At 41.9% G+C, this 19,048-nt stretch overlaps 1 protein-coding gene across 2 annotated transcripts in view; it reads left to right on the plus strand.

Moving 5' to 3' along the window:
- The first annotated feature begins 1,595 nt into the window (after positions 1–1,595).
- The window catches only part of BLOC1S5 (biogenesis of lysosomal organelles complex 1 subunit 5), a 33,237-nt gene continuing 15,784 nt past the window's right edge, over positions 1,596–19,048 (plus strand). The window contains exons 1-4 of one of the 2 annotated variants that reach the window (XM_048839809.2): positions 1,596–2,304; positions 4,207–4,289; positions 14,824–14,953; positions 17,096–17,154. In XM_048839809.2, the coding sequence (XP_048695766.1) occupies positions 2,202–2,304; positions 4,207–4,289; positions 14,824–14,953; positions 17,096–17,154 (375 nt within the window). In that variant the 5' untranslated portion in view covers positions 1,596–2,201. Of the gene's footprint in view, positions 2,305–4,206; positions 4,290–12,019; positions 13,640–14,823; positions 14,954–17,095; positions 17,155–19,048 lie in introns of those variants that run through there. The other variant, XM_048839810.2, reaches the window with a different exon arrangement.

Genomic DNA, 19,048 nt, shown 5'->3' on the forward strand with positions numbered 1-19,048 from the left:
ACTGTGAAATTCCCTGTTCAGTACTCCTCATCAAATTTACTTAGTTTACAATTGACTGTTATTCTTTCTGCATAAGGTGTTATCGTATGGTAGAGTTGGGATTATTGGCTATTTTCTGTGCATTTTGACCATTGTTGTCTGTGAGGATCACAGAGCGAAAAGGGGGTGATATGCAGACTGTAGCTCTCCCAAGAAACTCGTAGCTCACCTAAGAGGGTGTTCTTCATTCCTTTAGCAACTCAGGCAATGATATGGTATTGTAAAAAGGGGAAATTAGGACTTATTATAAAGGGATGTACGTAAAAACCCTGTGAACCTCATATAGACAAGTAACCATATATCTTATATCCATTTTCATTCACTTTTTGTCTGCATGGTGAATGAACAGAAAATTTGTTTGAAAAAATATCGAAGTATGGATTTTGAAAATAGCTGGTATTCAACCTTCTAGGCTGTCTTTCTAGTAAGCGAACAAAGAAAGGGACAATCAGCAGAAAAATGGAAGCAAACAAATTCATTAAAGAAAAGAGAGGAGTAAAAGGATAGGGGAGCTCAGTGTCATAGAGTCACAAAAGTGGGGGTGTTTACTCTCCATTGCTCTGCTAAATCCTACATGGTGACACTAATTACCATCGCACCATTGAGAGCTGCTCGCCGAATGTACAGACCATGGACCATACAACGCAGGAGACCTAGATTCTATTCCTGGCTTTGCCATTGGCCTGCTGGGTGATTCACTTTGCCTCTCTGTACCTCAGTTTCCCTCTGTGTAAAATAGGGATAATGATACTGACCTCCATTGTAAAGCTCTTTGAGACCTACTGATGACAAGTGCTTTATAAGAGGTAGGTATTCTTACGTTTATTGTTGAAAGACAATACATAAAGAACCTATCAGCTGATTTATCTACACTTCCTCTTACGGAGGCAGGAAAAGCAGACATATTTCCTGAACCAGCACTCCTTCCTAAATAAGAGAAAATTCACCCAGTTGAGGGCTGTTTGTGAGTGGCACATCCATGGCACTATAGCACAAACCCAGTCAGCATGTTACACAGTATTAATTATTTTAGTTTCCTGACCTTCAGAAAGATGTATCAAAGTGCGAGGCTCGGAAGCTTTACACTTGTTTCCCTGAATCACCCTATCAAAAATGTGATGAGCAGCCTTCTATCCCATTTCATATCTGATGAAAACTGTCCCATTTTTTCCTTTAAAAAAACTACTCTTACCTTAATGTAAAATCATATGTATTTCCTTACAAGACTCCAGACTACTGCAACAGAGGCTATTTAGTAAACAGCACAATAGAAAAAACCCTATATGTACTTTAAAAAAAACCAAAACTCTGGCAGTGCCTGATAAAGGTCCATTTGTAATGCATAGGCGCAAGAAGGCAGAGTTAACGTTGGTGGGGGAACTATACGCTGAATTTCCTCATTTTGGTACAGTTTTCGATGGCCCTGTTTAAATTTCAAGCTGCACCCAGCTGTTGTACAGAAAAACCCCCTTGCCCTCGATTGGTCTGTGTCCGCTCCACGGAGCGGGTGAGGGACGATCCCCGCCGCCTGCAGGGAGTGAACTAGTCTGGGGTGGGAAAGCCTCGCCAGGAAGAGCAGCTGTTGTCAGCAGGCCGGGTTCCTGCCGGCGGCCGGGCTACAGGGCCTTGGGAGAGGCGTCACCTCCCGGCCAGCGCGGGACGGGCTTGGCCCGGCGGCGGGCCGCTGCTGTGGCACGGGGAGGACCAGGTGCTGGGGCCAGAAGCCGCAGCGCAGAACCAAGGGCCGCCGCGGTGGGATGCAGCGAGGCCGCGGCCTACGCAATCGTGCCCAGCTTAGCCACTGGGGCGCTGCCACCGTCACAGTCGTGGGGGCGTGTACTCTCCACGGCTCCGCCGCATCGAACAGGGTCGCCACGGTCGCAGCGCGAGTCACTCGCGCCCTAACGAACTTCAAGCCCGAGAGCGGTGGCCCGGGTTTAAGTTCTGAGGCCAAAGGTCGGCGCAGCCCAGTGACGTTATACCGAGGCGTTGGGAAGGAGGCGGAAGCTAAGAACCAGAGGGGGCTGCAGAGAGCTACGTAAAACCGCCGGGACGCCTCAGCGCGAGCGCCGCGCTCCCGCTGAGCCCTCTGTCCGCGGCGCGCGCATGTGGTAGCTCGGTGGCCGCCGCCCGGGTGCGGCCGGAGCTGGAAGTGCGGCAACATGAGCAGCGGCCCCGGCGCCCCGGGGAAAGCTGCGGGATCCCCGCTCCCCGCCGGCCGGAAACGGGACTCGGGCAGGGCGCCGGCCCACCCCATTATCAAGGGTAAGGAGGGGGCCCGGCCCCGCCCGCACTGAGACCTGCCGCTCCAACGGTCCGAGCCCCGCCCCCGGCCCGGCCCAGGGCGGAGCCGCCGCGCTCAGCCCCTGCTTTCTGCCCCGCCCGGGCCCGCTGAGCGCCGCGCAACGGCCGCTGGGTGAGCGCGAGGGGCGGTGCCCGAGTGCCCCCGGCCACCCCCCGAGTAGCGCCTCGGACGCTGGCGGCGGGAGAGTCGCTCCCTCCCCTGTCGCCCAGTTCGCCGCTGGAGCTCGCGGCACGAGGTGGCGAGAGGCTGAGCGCTCAGCAAGATCGAGGGGAGGGTTGGAGGTGTGCGGCTAAAGAGCAGTACAGGAGGGGCGAGGGGCACGAATTTAACAGCGCTGTATATACTCAAGTGTCAAGCCAGAAAGCCAGTGCTAATCGCCTGGTGTTAGGCAGAGCTTCCCTTATGGACAAGTCATTGCCTGACTTCTCAGTACAGCGTGTCTTGTACCTTCCTCTGGATTACCTCATACTTGATTGGTGGCCATCTAGTCCTGTAGCCTGCCTCTGACAGCAGTGTAATCTGGGACGACAGTTTTTATTTTATTTTTTTATAACCTTTGTTTTCTACCTCTTCCTCCTGGTGTCACTCTCCATTTCTGAGGTTGTCCTAGCAAGGATAGCATTGTTAATCACTGGCTGGCAGTGCTTTTCATTTCCTTTGTATCTTCTGCAGCTCAAATGCTACCAATTCATAGACCTGCTTCTTGCATAGTAGCAAAACCGCTGTGATGGATGGTCTGATCTGTGTCTGCTCTCACCTTCATGCCTTTCCTTGTATTGCTTTCACCACCTGAAATGACATCCTGTTTCTGTGTAGTAAAGCCAACGTTTTCAGATTTAGGAGTCTAACTTTAAAGCCCTTAATAGTTGTCCTGATCTTCAGAGAAGCTGGACACTCACATTTGCTTTGAGTAAGTCAATGGGAATCTTGGGAGCTCTACAAATTGGAAAATTGAGCCACTTATTTAGACCCCTAACTTTAAGCACCCATATCTTCAAAATGTTTGACTTAGGGATCCTTGCTCCTCTTGTTTAAATTTCTCCTTGGAAGCCACTTATTTTGTCTTCCTCTACCATGCTGTCCACTATTCTGATTTTTGTTCTGCTTCAATTTCTATTTAAAAATATCTGAACTTACATGAGTTGTCCAGTGATACTATTCAGCATTTTACTATACACTCTATTTGTTGCAAACTTTGTCCATCTTTTCCATTTTCTCAAACTTGAAATAATCTACTTATCTGTGGCAGGTAGGAAGTTTTTGTAGGTGAGTTCCATCAACTGCTGAATGTAAGCTTACATTTAAAAATATATATATATTTTTAGGTATTATAGTTGTGAAGAAAACTTTCCAGACTAGTTCTAAACTGATCTAGTACTGTCTTCTAGAGCTGGGGAGGTGCTTTCACTGATGTTTACAGCTTTCCCAAATTGTGGCCCAGTGGAAACTGACAAGAATCAAGTTAGTTTCACTCTGCTCTGCTTCTTGTCCCTTATAAGGAGCAGCAAAGGCAAATGCTGCAGCTGTCCTTTGAGGATGAGGCCTCCAATAGTGAGTGATAGGTGGGGGAATGGAACCCCTGCATGCACCCTCATAGGAGCCAAGGAAGCTCTGGGATGGCAGAATATTCTTTTTTTGTGGCATTTGTTTTAAGATGGTGGGTTTGCTGAATTAGCCAGGAAGGCCATCTGATACTATGGTAGCATTAGTTGAAATCTTGTATTATCTTGCTTGTCCTTTGGATAATGGGGTCTTTTTACTTTTCCTCCTTTTGAAATACTCTATGCTTCATTGTGTTGTTTTTTCCTAGGATGGATTGTGTCTTTAGAAAATTAAAACTTTGGATTTCATTACTCTTCTAGACATTGGAGAAATTCATTCCCGACTGCTGGATCACAGGCCAGTTATTCAAGGAGAAATACGTTATTTTATTAAGGAATTTGAAGTAAGTATTTGTTTTAAAAGAGAAGATCTAGTATAATAATGAAACTTCATTTAACATGCTTTTATATTACTTGTGGTCTGTTTTATTTTTATACACACTGAGATTTGAAACCGTTTTAGCGCCTTCTTAGAGAATCTTGTTTAACATGCATTTCCTGCCCAGAATAGATGTATACTACTACTTCGAGTGATGTCCCTATGGGTGCATCACTTTTAGGTACGGCAGCACCCCTTGCACCTGGGATCAGCGATCTTCATCAGCAGTGCCTGTCGAACTGCACATGCACATCTTCCTGCTTTCGCACTGTGAGCAGGACGTACATAGAGAGCTGTGTGGTCCAGCTGCCCCCAGTTGCTTCTCTACCGCCTTTGGCCTGGGGTAGAATCCACAGCTGAGCCCAATTTTCCTGTTCCCTCAGTAAATAGTGCCTTAGCTGTTAGTTGTAGCATAGGTAGTATTTTCTTCTCGTTTTCCTTTCTTCTCTCTTAAAAAGAAAATGTTTTTATATGTTTGTTTTGTTTGTTTTTTAACTTTACCTTTACAATTATTTCATAGCTTAGTTTTTTCTTTCCCCTGCTTCGTGTCCTTCTAGACCGAGAAGCTATTTTCCCCTCACCCTTATGCTCAGATCCCCTGGGTTTAAGAGGTGCATACCTTGTGGGCCACCTTGCTGGTAATGGATGGCTACTCGGAGTGTATTCACTGTCTGGGAGAAGGACACGTCCCACAAAAGTGTTCCCACTGCCACAGCCTGACCGCCAGAGCCAGAAAAGACCGGGACATTGGGTTAAAATTTCTCCTCATGAGGAAATCATTATGACCTGCATCGGTCCTGAGCCTGGACTCTCCTCCTGTGAGGCCCTCATGCTCTGCCAGGTTATCTGCCAATCCTCATTCCTTGCATCCCTTGAACAGAAAGTCCTTTCTTTCTCACTAGGACTAAAAGAAACGGACTCCCTCCTCAAACTTTGAGGCACAGCCCGTCAGAACATAATTCCCTGCAAGGTCAGTAGCCTCAGCATCAGGAGGACAGGAGACATAGCTCCAAGACCCGTCCAAGTACCACCGGTAGTGATACGAAGAAATTGTCCAAAGACCATTACTGGGCAGACCTACAGTTTCAGCCCTGTTTCTCAGCTCTGGCCGACTTCAGGAGCTGTGGCACTGCCAAAACTGCCGGCACTGGCGTCCTTTTTGACGCCGGCCAATTCCTCAGCACCGGCCACATTGGTGCTAACCAAGTCTCTTGTTCCATCTACTGTATTTGTTGCTATATAAAGAACAAAATCATTTAATTTTCCAGACACCTGCAAATGTAAAAGTGTATTAGAGGGTATTATAGGTGAAGTACAAATATTTTATTTATTTGGAAATGTACACTGGCACTTATCACCAATGCATCTTGGTCACTTATATCAATACAAGCAATCAATTTAAAATGAACAAAATATAATAACTGCTTGTTTACAAACACACACTTTCACTGTTATTACAAAGGTTTCTCAAAAGCTTTGGCTGGAGTAAAGAGCAGTAATCTAGTTTAATGTTACAAAGTCACTGATGTGGATGAATCATCAGAGGAATGGTTGCAGTCTCCTGGTTGGCTGTAGATGGAAAGGCTCTGTATTGCAGCAAATATCTGAGATTTCAGGAGAGCAGTGGATCCATACTGACTCTGAATGCTGTAAATGAAGAACTTTTTTTAAGATCCAGAAAGTGTGAAACATGATAGTACTGTATATATTTGCTAATCTGAATGTCCTGGGAGACATCTGAAACTTTTGGATAACTGGGTATTCAGATAAATAGAAGTACTACACTGGACCCTCACTAGAACGCGCATCTATATAGCACGAATTCGCATATAACGTGGTCGTGGCCATGGATCCCAAATTTAATTACTTTAATTGGAATTCATTTTAATGCGGTCCCTGCGTTAAAGTAGTACTGCACATAGATCCCAAATCCCGCGTTCTAGTGAGGGTCCAGTGTATTTTGAGCTGGGTTCTAGCTGTAGGCTGGGAGGCAGTAAACTGCTGGGAGCGGCAGCCTGAAAAATCACTTGGGCTTTGCTTTACCCTCTGATGACTGCAACATCAGTGACATCCCCACTGCACTTTTTACTCGGAAGGGCCATGACCCAGGCTGCAAGGCTCTGTGATGGAAGAGGAACACTGACTGAAGATGCAGCTGTGGATACAGCTGGTTACAGGGGCTGTGCTTTGAACTGCACACAATTTTTTGTCATGGAACCACTTTGTGAGTGGATACATTGTTATACTGGTGTAGCATGAATTACACATCATGTTTTCTTTAAACAGAAGGATATGTATATCTGTCCTTAAGAATGTATTGCTTTTGATTGATAGTGATACATGGAGGACACGTGGATTCGGATAACTAGGCTTTTCGGATAAAGGGAATTCAGGTAACTGGGAGTGTAGTGTAGCTGTTTAAAAAATGTGATTAGTTCTTCTTTCTCTTCCGTCATTCCCCCCCCAAAAAAAAGTTTTGAGAGAGTTGGTGAGTGAATCAGTGAGTTTTCCTTGATAGTTTGTGCTCACAACTCTCAAACTTAAAGCAATCAAATATTATTTGGCAGATAAAGGGCTGTTCTCTTAATGTGTGTGTCAAGGTTCCTTCCCCACTCTGAACTCTAGGGTAAAGATGTGGGGACCTGCATGAAAACCTCCTAAGCTTACTTTTACCAGCTTAGGTTAAAACTTCCCCAAGGTACAAACTATTTTACCCTTTGCCCTTGGACTTCCACTGCCACTACCAAATGTTTATCTGGATTTATTGGGAAAACGTTGTTTGGAAACATCTCCCCCCCCCCCCCAAAATCCTCCCAACCCTTGCACCCCACTTCCTGGGGAAGGTTTGGTAAAAATTCTCACCAATTTGCATAGGTGACCACAGACCCAAACCCTTGGATCTTAGAACAATGAAAAAAGCATTCAGTTCTTGAAAAGAAACATTTTAATAGAAGAAACAGTAAAAAGAATCACCTCTGTAAAATCAGGATGGTAAATACCTTACAGGGTAATTAGATTCAAAACATAGAGAATCTCTCTAGGCAAAACCTTAAGTTACAAAAAGACACGCAGACAGGAATATTCATTCTATTCAGCACAACTTAATTTCTCAGCCATTTAAAGAAATCGTAATCTAACGCATATCTCGCTAGATTACTTACTAAGTTCTAAGACTCCATTCCTGTTCTGTCCCCGGCAAAAGCATCACACAGACAGATACAGACCCTCTGTTTTTCTCCCTCCTCCCAGCTTTTGAAAGTATCTTGTCTCCTCATTGGTCATTTTGGTCAGGTGCCAGCGAGGTTATCCTAGCTTCTTAACCCTTTACAGGTGAAAGGATTTTTCCTCTGGCCAGGAGGGATTTTAAAGGTGTTTACCCTTCCCTTAATATTTGACAGTGTGTATCTGCTTATGTGCTGATTACATCCACCTAGTTATTCATTTGGTGTAATGACTATTTAAAAATATCTTTGCACTGGAGTGTGCTATAGTTAACCTATGCATAACCCGTCATGCTGTTGTCTTACTGGATCTAAAGCTAAGCAGGGTCTGACTGGGTCATTAGTTCAATGGGAGAGACATCAGTGAATGTATTGCTAGATAAGATGCAGTATACAACAACCTTAATTCATAGCATAATTTTATAGGGATCATTATGAGAAATGAGGTGTTGAGCCTTAAAAATAACATGAGCATTTGTGGATATAAGTGCTACAGGATCTTTCAATATTGATGAAGGTGTTAGCCCAAGTATCCTGGCGGAAGTCCAACCTGGTTAACTGCTTCTGTACACATACTAAACTTACCCTGCAGTTTTCAAAGAGTACAGTATTCTTTACTTCCAATCATATTCTGTTGTATAGGTGCTGATGGTTGTTTTTAAACAGCTACTAGTTTCATTGGTGGGTGACATTATCTTGGTTATACTAAGACTTATTTTGCAAATGGATCTTTGTGGGAGGACCTCTGCATCTGTTGGAGCCATGTGCCTGTGTGGAGCCCTGTTGGCATCAATGGAGCTCTCCATGCGTGCAGGGGTCTCTCTGTATGGAGCAGTTTGCAGGTTCAGTGCATGAATATATTTATGAATCTTTCATCATGAAGGATTCCTGACATGCTTTACAGATGTATTGTGTGTGGAAACTGGAACAGAGCCTGCCTGAATTATGACATTCTAACCACGGCTTTTAGTCATAATTTGACTGGCCATCAAATTTATCTGCATTTAAGAAAAGAAAATTTGTTGAAGTAGTTTAGTTGTAGGTGTTCTATGATGGAAATTTACTTTCTATGGATTGTTATATTTAAAAACAAATCCAGACTCAATGTATTGTATGTATATTTATTTATTTGCTTTATGGATGTCCACAATATGATTAACTTCTTGCAGAATATTCAGTTGTTGATCTTTTATATTTTACAAAAGGTAAGAGAACAGTTAAAGAATGATGAATTGTATCCAGATGACTAAAAACAAGGTTGATATATTGGTGAAAGAGAAAATTTTAGACAAGCTCAATTTTGAATGAGTGAAAAATAATTGCCACAAGATGGCAGCAAAATTTAAGAAAAGTAAATAGTATTCTGTATTTCTAAAAGATTAATTCTAAGAATTGTTTTCACATACATTTACATTTTGAGGGAAAAGAGTGTGGCATTGAAAGCTTAAGATCAACATCTGATTAGGCTGATATAATATGCAGACTTTCTTTAATAATTTTGCTCAATTTTTCTTTTTACAAACATTGTTTAATATAATAATGAGGTTGTCAAGCTGTCTAGAGTAGCTCACAAGCGTAAGTGCCACCCTCAGGGGAGACTGTCAAGGATTAGGGCACAAACCCCAAACTTGTTGTGTATGTTCTATTAGATTTCTCCAACCATTGTGGAGAAGTGTGACAAGTTCTCTAACAAGTGTGAACTCATGCACTATAACAGCCTTAACATGGAGTCACAGACAGTCCCCTTTGGCAGTCCAGTCTATCTTGCCATCCACGCAAGCCCACCTTTGTGATAGATGGTCAAAGATCCCAACAATATTAAGGTTACTTCCAGTCCCAAAGGACCAGTCACTTGCCCCACATCAACTGAACTTCAGATCTCAAATCAAAGACAAATTTTGTAGTCAACCCTATAATATTAATTAAAGATGTATTGAAAAAGAAATACAAGTTATTTTATTCCTGGGGTAACTCTGTGCCAAAAAAATTAAAAATTCTGTGCACAGTATTTTAAAATTCTGCAAATTTTATTGGTCAAAATAACACTACGTAATAATGCCAGTTTCAATTATTTTGGTAATTTATTTCAGAATATCTGTCAGCAAGTATGTTTGTAATAATACAGAGACACACACAAATTCTACCAGGAGTGGAGAATTAAAACAAACCCCTGTGACAACTCAGTTCCTGTTTCTCTACCCCCCGCCCCTCCGAGCCCAGTCAGGGGACCAGACACCCACACCCCCTTCTCCCCAGAGCCCAGCCTTGGGGGCCCCCCCCAACCCAGATACCTGCGCGCACACACCTAGAGCCCAGCTGCAGGGCTTCCCCTTGCCCAGATACCTGCATCACTCCCCCCCAACCCCCCCCCCGCAGAGCCCAGGGATCCAGATGCAGAAACAGCCTGAAACTTGGTCCCAGGCTTGTGTGGAGTTTCCTGCGCACCACCATCTCCTTCCCTCAGGGTGTACGGAACTGCAGCTGCCAGGAACCCTCTAGCTCTCTCCCCTGGCAGTGTCTTCTATGTTTGAGCTGGGCTCTGCCAGGTCCAGCCGCTGTTAGTGGTGGCCAGCAGCACCGCAGCCCATTTCCGTGGGGGAAAGGAAATTCTGTGCGCACAACATTTTCTGCAAAATTGTGCAGTGGTGCAGAATTCCTGCAGGAGTATTATTTAAACAGTCGAAGCAGGTAAACATACACACAAATGAGATACAGTCTTAGGTTCTAAAGGGCAACAGTAGCTGCTATAATATGCAAGCTCTGTATGTCATTTAGGGCTAAGCCAAGCCAAGCAGCTTGGGGATCTCTTTCTTATATTTAAAAATATTACCCTCTCCAAATTCTTAGCAGTACAGGGATGAAAAATTATCTCCTTCCCATAGACCTCAAACTGATGTGACTAGGGTTTATGCACATCTCGACTTCCTGGGGCATGGGGGGCGGCAAATCAGTCTTTTTTTTGTCCACTGATGTTCCACAATACCTTTTCTGATGTCTATTGGCCTTCTTTTGTTGGGGAGGAGATGATACCTCTTGTGATAAACAAGTATTTCACACTTGGTAATGCTTCTCCCCTGACTGTGGTTTTACAGTTTTTGCAAACTTTTATAGTTACAAAGCAAACATGGAAATATTACCTTATAACATAGGATACAGATATTATAAGTAAGATTAATATATGCAGCTTCCTACAAGCATTTCATAAAGTCTAAACATGTTCTTATAACTCTAATATCTATTTTAGAATACTAAAACAAATGCGAGGCAGATTGGTTTCCAGCTACGCCTTTGTCAATGTTCAGTGAAGCTGAGGGACCTTGGCATGAGCTGGCACCTGGTCTGCCAGCATCACAGAGGTGGTATGCCCTTTAACTTTTATACTCTTAAATTCTAATAGAAAAAGTAGCTATAAATCTAAACACGCAGGATGCAGATCTGATGGGAAAAACAAGGTGCCATTTTTTAGTTACATTTTAAGTGGATTTAATTTGTCTCCATGCTAGTTTGACCAGATAAATCTAGAAATTTATATCCATTTTTCCTGCCAGGAGAAGCCAACTTTGCTCCATACACACATTTTAAAATTGCTTTTCACCAAAGTTAACTAATAACTGTTGTATCTAATACATAAATGTCCTGTGTAGCTCGTCAGAGGATTTATCACTTCAATTTAAGTTAGGGATTACAAGGATAGGGTGGACTTTCCAGCCTTAGGGTTTGGTCAGAAGCAGAGTAAATTAACATAGCTGTCAGATTACATCTAAGGTTTAATTATGCTAATTTCAAGTATCCTTAAATTCTTGCTGGAAGGCTGATTTTTCCATCACTCTTATCCTTCTAGTAAGAACCACCCTTTCTTTTATCAAAGCAAAGGATAGTTTACATTTTCACTTTTACTTAAAGCAGAAAGGCTTGGACGTAGGCTATGTCTACACTAGCTCTTTTGTTGGTATAAGTTATGTCGCTCAGGTGTAAAAAATCCACACCCCTGCGTGACTTAAGTTTTGCCAGCATAAGCACCGGTGTGGACCGTGTTGTATCAGTAGGAGATGCTTTTCCGCTGACACAGCTACTGCTGCTCGTTGAGGTAGTTTAAGTATGTCAACGGGAGAGCGCTCTCTCTCATCAGAATAGAGCGGCTACGTGAGTGAGTTTACAACTGCGCAGCTGCATTGCTACAGCTGTGCCGCTGTAAATTCACTAGTGTAAACATGGCCTTAGTTTAGAGTTTCTCCTCAAAAGCTGACTCTTATCTCTAGTTTTGTGGAGTGGTCTAGTGCTTCAGGTGTGAGGGGTGTTTTCTTTAAGTGATAAACCACTATACATTAAATAGTGACCTTTGGTGAGAACACTAACATCCCTCACTGATAAGAGCTTCATATTTGGAGGGATTGTAATCTATTGAATATTGGACTAAGGATTAGGAAATCTGGTTTCTATTCTGTTCTACACACAGATGGAATACAAGCTGTCAGGAACAGTATCCCTGATGATGCCACAGCACAACTGGTTGCTGAGCTCTGTGACTTTATCCTCAAGCACAATTACTTCAAATTTGGTGACAATTCCAGACCAGTGGCACTGTTATGGGCACCTGCATGGCCCCACAATATGCCAACATTTTATGGCTGACCTGGAACAGCAATCGTCTACTCACGCCCCTTCTCTACCTACGCTGCACTGATGACATCTACATCATCATCTGGACCTATGGGAAGGAAACCCTGGAAGAATTCCACCAAGATTTCAACAGCTTCCACCCCACCATCAACCTCAGCCTGGATCAGTCTACATGGGAGGTCCACTTCCTAGACACCACAGTGCAAATAAGTGATGGTCACGTTAACACCATCCTATACTGAAAACCCACCGACCGCTATGCCTACCTTCATGCCTCCAGCTTCCATCCCAGACACACCACATGATCCATTGTCTACAGCCAAGCGCTGAGGTACACCCGCATTTGCTCCAATCCCTCAGACAGACCAACACCTACAAGGTCTTCACCAAGCATTCTCAAAACTGATACCCATGTGAGGAAATAAGGAAACAGATCAACAGAGCCAGACGTGTACCTAGAAACCTCCTGCTGTGAGACAAGCCCAAGAAAGAAAGCAACAGAACTCCACTGGCCATCACATACAGTCCTCAGCTAAAACCTCTCCAACGCATCATCAGTGATCTACAACCCATCCTGGACAATGATCACTCACTTTCACAGGCCTTGGGAGGCAGGCCAGTCCTTGCCCACAGACAACCCGCCAACCTGAAGCATATTTTCACCAACAACGACAAACCGCACCATAGTAACTCAGGAACCAATCGATGCAACAAACCTCAATGCCAACTCTGCCCACGTATGTACACAAGCGACACCAGCACAGGACCTAATCAGATCAGCCACACCATCACCGGTTCATTCACCTGCATGTCCACCAATGTAATATACGCCATCATGTGCCAGCAATGCCCCTCTGCTATGTGCATCGGCCAAACTGGACAGTCCCTATGTAAAAGGATAAATGGACACAAATCAGATATTAGGAATGGCAATATACAAAAACGTGTAGGAGAACACTTCAATCTCCCTGGACGCACAATAGCAGATTTAAAGGTAGCCATCCTGCAGCAAAAAACCTTCAGGACCAGACTTCAAAGAGAAACTGCTGAGCTTCAGTTCATTTGCAAATTTGACACCATCAGCTCAGGATTAAACAAAGACTGTGAATGGCTAGCCAACCACAAAAGCAGTTTCTCCTCTCTTGGTGTTCACACCTCAACTGCAGGAAGAGGGCCTCATCCTCCCTGATTGAGCTAACCTTGTTATCCCTAGCCTGCTTCTTGCTTGCATATTTATACCTGCCTCTGGAAATTTCCACTACATGCACCTGACAAAGTGGGTATTCACCCACGAAAGCTTATGCTCCAATACAAAAGCTTATGCGTCCAATACGTTAGTCTATAAGGTGCCACAGGACTCTTTGCTGGTTTCTATTTGTGACTCTTAAAGCAAGTCATGTAACTTGTCTGCATTTCTGCTTCCCCATCTTTAAAATGGGAGTAATGATGCTTGACCACAGTTATGAAGTATTATGTAAGAGTATTATTAGTTACTGTATTATATGTTATTGTATAGGCTGGTGATTGGCAAATTACAATACAGGAATGGTTACTTGCAGCTCTACCTGCCAAAATGTAAAGACCAACCCAGAACAAAATCCAGGATAACTTTATGTATTTTTGATTTCTTGGGATAGTCCTGTGTTGCAGATCGAGCGTAATTAAAATGAGCAAAATGCCATTGGAAACACAAGGTGATAGGATGCTTTGTTTCTGGAAGCTTTATTTTAAAAAGCCTAAGCAGTAGAGCCTAGGCAGCTCCCCTAGTAAAATGCCACTAGCACTGGGTTTGCTGATCAGCAGTGAGTTCAGAAGGGATGCTACCTGTTTAGTTATTAGCATTACATTGTCCTTTAGTTTTGATTTCATCGCTATACTTCCGTGTAAAAATCTTATTTGCCTTGATTTTGGCCCTGTATCTTTGTCAGTTTATGTATGCTGCAAGTATTATCATATTGCTAAACTAAAAGTGAAAGCTATCAAAAGGTAGAACTATTATCATTTAATTAGTCTGTAATCTTTTATTAATCAAATCCATAAGAGTATGATGATTTCAGTTCTCGTGCCCTTAACTTGTCATTCCCAACCCTTATTATAAATCTCAGATATCTAAATTACTCTGTTTTCTCAGGCCATCATATGTTATGTTATAAATAACTTCAACGTTTTTCACAGAGAACAGCAGTGTTGCTACATTGCACAAGAAAGAAGGGGACTTTCATGTTTGTTAATAAAGCTTGTTTCATCTGTAATATAACAGTGGTAAATAAGCAGATGAGATGTTTTAAGCGGCAGTGATCTCTTCCATTCACTGGGATGAGCTGTGCTCAACTTAATAGTTTATTAACCTGGGAAACACATTATACCTGCAATATGGATTTTCATATTAACCCATGATTGCCCCTTAATTATCCATTTGATTCCTGTTTGTTTTGTATGTATCATGTTAAAGCTAGTGTGGTCTCCAGCTGTTGTTTACTCCCAGTAGATAAAATGTTTGAGACATATTATAGCTATTTAAGAACAGTGTGATATGTTGTTACAAACCTTAAAAAGTCCCATTAGAGCTAAATAATTACAGATAGATACAAGTACAGTATCCACTAATGAAAACATATGTAACACATGAAGAACTTTCTTTTTTCACTTTACTAACAGGAAAAACGTGGCCTCCGAGAAGTGAGAGTTCTTGAAAACCTAAACACCATGATCAATGAGACAAATGACCAAACTCTCCCTAAATGTGAGCAGGTGATGCATGACGATCTGAATGAAGCGTTGAAGAGATGTAAGCAAGAAGCTATTGTTGTTTTTGTGATGCAGTATTTTTAAAGGAATAATTTCAAATAATTTGGACTCCTTGCTAAAACTGCTATCGTCTAATAAGTCTTATACATCCAAATGTTTAATTCTCAGCTCTGTGCAACTTTAAAAAAGGCTGACAGAATGTGTATTTCTGCTCTACTTTGACCTTATCAAATTCCTGTTAATGTTACTTTATAGCCTTTCTATTGACTTAAGTGGGAGTTTTCAGATCCTAAAGGTGCAGCCCAACTTACTATGTAAATGGAAGGCAGTGTTGCCTGGTAGCTAGAACACTGGACTGGAACTTCAGTGCTGTGAGTTCAATTCCAGGCTCTGACATCCTGTGGGATGATCATAGGAAGTCACTTCATTATCTCAATTTTAAAGATTGAAAAAATGAGCCACAAAAAAATGATCTCCTTTGTAAAACAGCACTGTGTATGTATGGTTATTTAAAAAAACAAACAAACAAAAAAGAAACTTAGAGCACTTTTCATCCATAGATCTCAAGGTGTGCTTTTACAAAGGAGATCATTATCTCCATTTTAAAGATTGAGAAATAGAGGTTCAGAGAGGTGAAGTGACTTTCCCATGGTAACCCCACAGGCTAATGTTAGAGGCTGGAGTTGAACCCAGGACAGTCCTCCAGTATTCTATCTACCAAAGCTACAGTGTCTCCCATTTGTACAGTAAGTTTGGCTGCATTTTTAAGGTCTGAGAACTCCCACTGAAGTCAATGGAAGGGCTTTAAAGTAACATTAACAGGAATTGGATAGGGCCAAAATGGAGCAAAAATGCACTTTGTTTGCAACTTGTTTAAGTTGCATACAGATGTGCATGCGCGCTCGCGCTCTCTCTCTCTCTCTCTCTCTCTCTTCATCTATTTATGACAGAAGATCATTCCTGTATGTGGATACAGTGCTAGTTTGATTGTTATAACCATCCAATTATATCTTTTATGGTGTACACTTTATGAAATATGCTCTCTTCTAAGGTCTGTATTTTTCTAGCTTTGTCAGTGCCATTGTATTTTATACTTTCATCTTAGCCAGCAGCACAGCCTTTCTTAGACACAAATTGGGATTAGGTAATTAACTAACTACAAAATTCAATCTAGCTGTAAAATTAAGTAATTTATGTATGTCAATAATATTTCACTTTGTTATAATCAACTTGTAATATGTATAAGCACGGTCTCTGGCATGCATTGAGTAGTACACAGAAGGAGATACTACACATGTGTAGTAAAGATTGTAGAAAAATATTTAGACTTTGCATACTCCTGCTCAAAGAATGCAGTCATGTAAGTAAAGCCTGTATCCAAATATATACACGCTAGGGGGCATAGCAACCTTGAAATGGCAATTACCTGACTTTTGAGTGTTTAGCTGTACAATCTATTCCGCTATATGGCAGTACTGTTGCTTTAATGATTATAAGAATAAATGAGTGACTGATATAAATATTACAGGAAACTGAGTTTTGTGTTCTTGAATGCAAGACACCCGTTGAGGGAAAAAATGAGTCTGTTCCATTGTGCACAGCGTGTATAGAATATGATGTTAAACAAGTCTGAAACTGGCTAAAAATACAGTTACCACTGTTGCTAACACATTTTCATAGAGCTAGAATCACAATGTAGAGGAGACAAGCTCCAATTTAAAAATGTTCTCCTTGTATAGTCTTTTACTACATCAATTATATTTGGAAAAAAATAAGTAACAAAGAAACAGCCAAAACTTATTGTTCACCCCATCAAGTTCTAGTTATTGCTTTACAAGACTTTTAGATCTTTTCTGCGGTGCTGAGTAGTGCACAGTAACTTGTCAGCAATATTATGGAGTATGGGTACAGGAGGACTTGGCTGCCTTTCCTGTTTGGTTTCTGGAAAGCACAAGGGTGCAACTTAGTGCTCTATGTCCACATAGTTAGCATTGTAGAGTGCTTCCTACAAATACTGGCAAAACTTTTCAATGTAAAGGTAAGTGATCCCAGTGGGCAAAACCCACAGTCTTTCTGTGTACAGTGATAGTCTCCCAGTAGCCTCATGGATTTTAAGCCTCTCTGTCAGGCTTCTCTTTGAGCTAGGGTAGCTGATTAATAGACTGCAATTTGTTTGTTTCAGTGCAAGCAGCCAACCAGAGGATCTTCAGACTCCAGCAAAGGGAGCAGGAAGAAAGAAAGGTAAAGACAGATGGGTGGATTTATAATGTAACCTAAATATAAGACTCTCAAACTCATCCACAGCAAATCTGCTTGCTACCTAAAAATTCTTCAGTAAAACATGATTTAGGAATACATTTTAACTGTCATTTGCTAAAAATGCAACTTCCTTTGGAATGACTTCTGCAGATGTAAGAAGGAGCTGAGTAAAGCAGCCAGCAGTCTGTGTTATAGGAGCAAAAGACTAATAGAGTCACCAGCTCCTCCCTCACTCTCCAAATGTATGGAAATGTCTTAAAAATTTCCTTTTCAATATTTTCCCCCTCTTTGCTCGGAGTGTGGTATTTGTCACATATGGGAGAAATTTTAAAAAAACCAAAAAACGTTATTTTCTGTGGAACAAAAAACACTCACGAATCTACCAGAATGGAAATGTAAAGCTTTCCTGGTTAGCTGAAAACACTGAGTATGTTATTGCTTGTTGAAAAGGAAGCATTTCATGCTTGTGCACTGGTTATTTAATGAAAGGCCATATTATAGGAATATGTGAATCATTGGAATCCCTCAATGGGCCGCACGTTGCTTGTTTGAATTACGTCTACTCTAAACCTCAAATTTGGAAAATTGTACAACAAATTAGTTTCCTATGGTACTTCTGCATTTTCCCATTTCACCTTTCATGACTGTATTTCAAAATGGTACTTCATAATTATGTGGAGATGCAGAAAATGCCAGAGCTGCCATTCTGACCTAGTCACATGAACTAAGACGTGCAGTTATGTGTATCGGCAGGTGTTCAGATTTTTCCTTGCAATATGTCATGCTTTTCATGATCAGCAGAGATGGCTAATCTACTGCAGTAGAGTACTGGCACTGTGTGAATAGTATCATGTCATGGGCCCTGTCAACATTTAGATTCATTGTACCTAACACTGAAATGTAGATAGGAAACTGGATGAACCTACTGCCTCTTGTAGTTCTGCTATTCTTTCTGAAGTGAAATTGAAAAAGGTGGCTTGCTCTGTTTCAGAATGTTCATATTACTATATCTTCCCACTCGAGTATCAAGTTTATAGGTGGAGCACTAATCACAGCTACAGTTAAGGTTGTGTGCATGTTTCTTTTCAGGTGTGGTAAAACTTTAACTTCCTGGGTTGAAACTTCCCAAGTCTGGTCACTATCAGGGAGGGTGATTTTTATTTATTTCATTTGATTTGAATGAAATGATTCAGCCACTTTAGAGAAAGAGAGAGAGGAGAATGAGACAAAATGCTTTCCCTTATTGCATGTTTTTTTGTTAGTTAGTTTGCTTGTTTTTAAAAACAAACAAACAAACTGTTTTGGCTTTTTTCTATCACGCTAATGTCAAAATGGCTGGTGTTAGCAACTTGAAAGTAGTTGGGGAAATACTTCTCATTGAGGAGGGAAGTGCACTTTGAGTGTTCCAGTGAAAACTGATCTTGTGTTTGTGCTATTAGAGTTTGAAAACACTCTCTCCACTTGTACAATTCCACTTAGCTACTATTATGAAACTTCTAAATGAAGGAGTGCTTGTACTGTGCACACATCTGGTTAATTTAGGTGTAGAGCGATTTTTTGTGCGTCTCCAAAGGTGTCCATTGAATGAGGTAGCACTCTATGGGCTCTCATCCTCATCCACCACTGGGTGGTCTAGTCATATAGTTCCAGGTTGTGGAATATTTTTTTTTTCTTTCTATCTTTGAGGATAGGTAGGAAACCATAAAAATATCCATTAAAAAGTTTTGAGAACATGCCTGTGTATTGCATATGTTCTTTTTTCTTTCTAAAACAATTTTCTGTATGAGGTGAAGCAGTGTCTGTAGATAAAGTTACCTAACATTTCCAAGTATAAATCCCCATTTTCAATTGCTTTTAATTTTAAACATTGGGGTGA

This window comes from Caretta caretta, chromosome 2 (genome assembly GCF_965140235.1).
Source record: "Caretta caretta isolate rCarCar2 chromosome 2, rCarCar1.hap1, whole genome shotgun sequence".
NCBI lineage: Eukaryota > Metazoa > Chordata > Testudines > Cheloniidae > Caretta > Caretta caretta.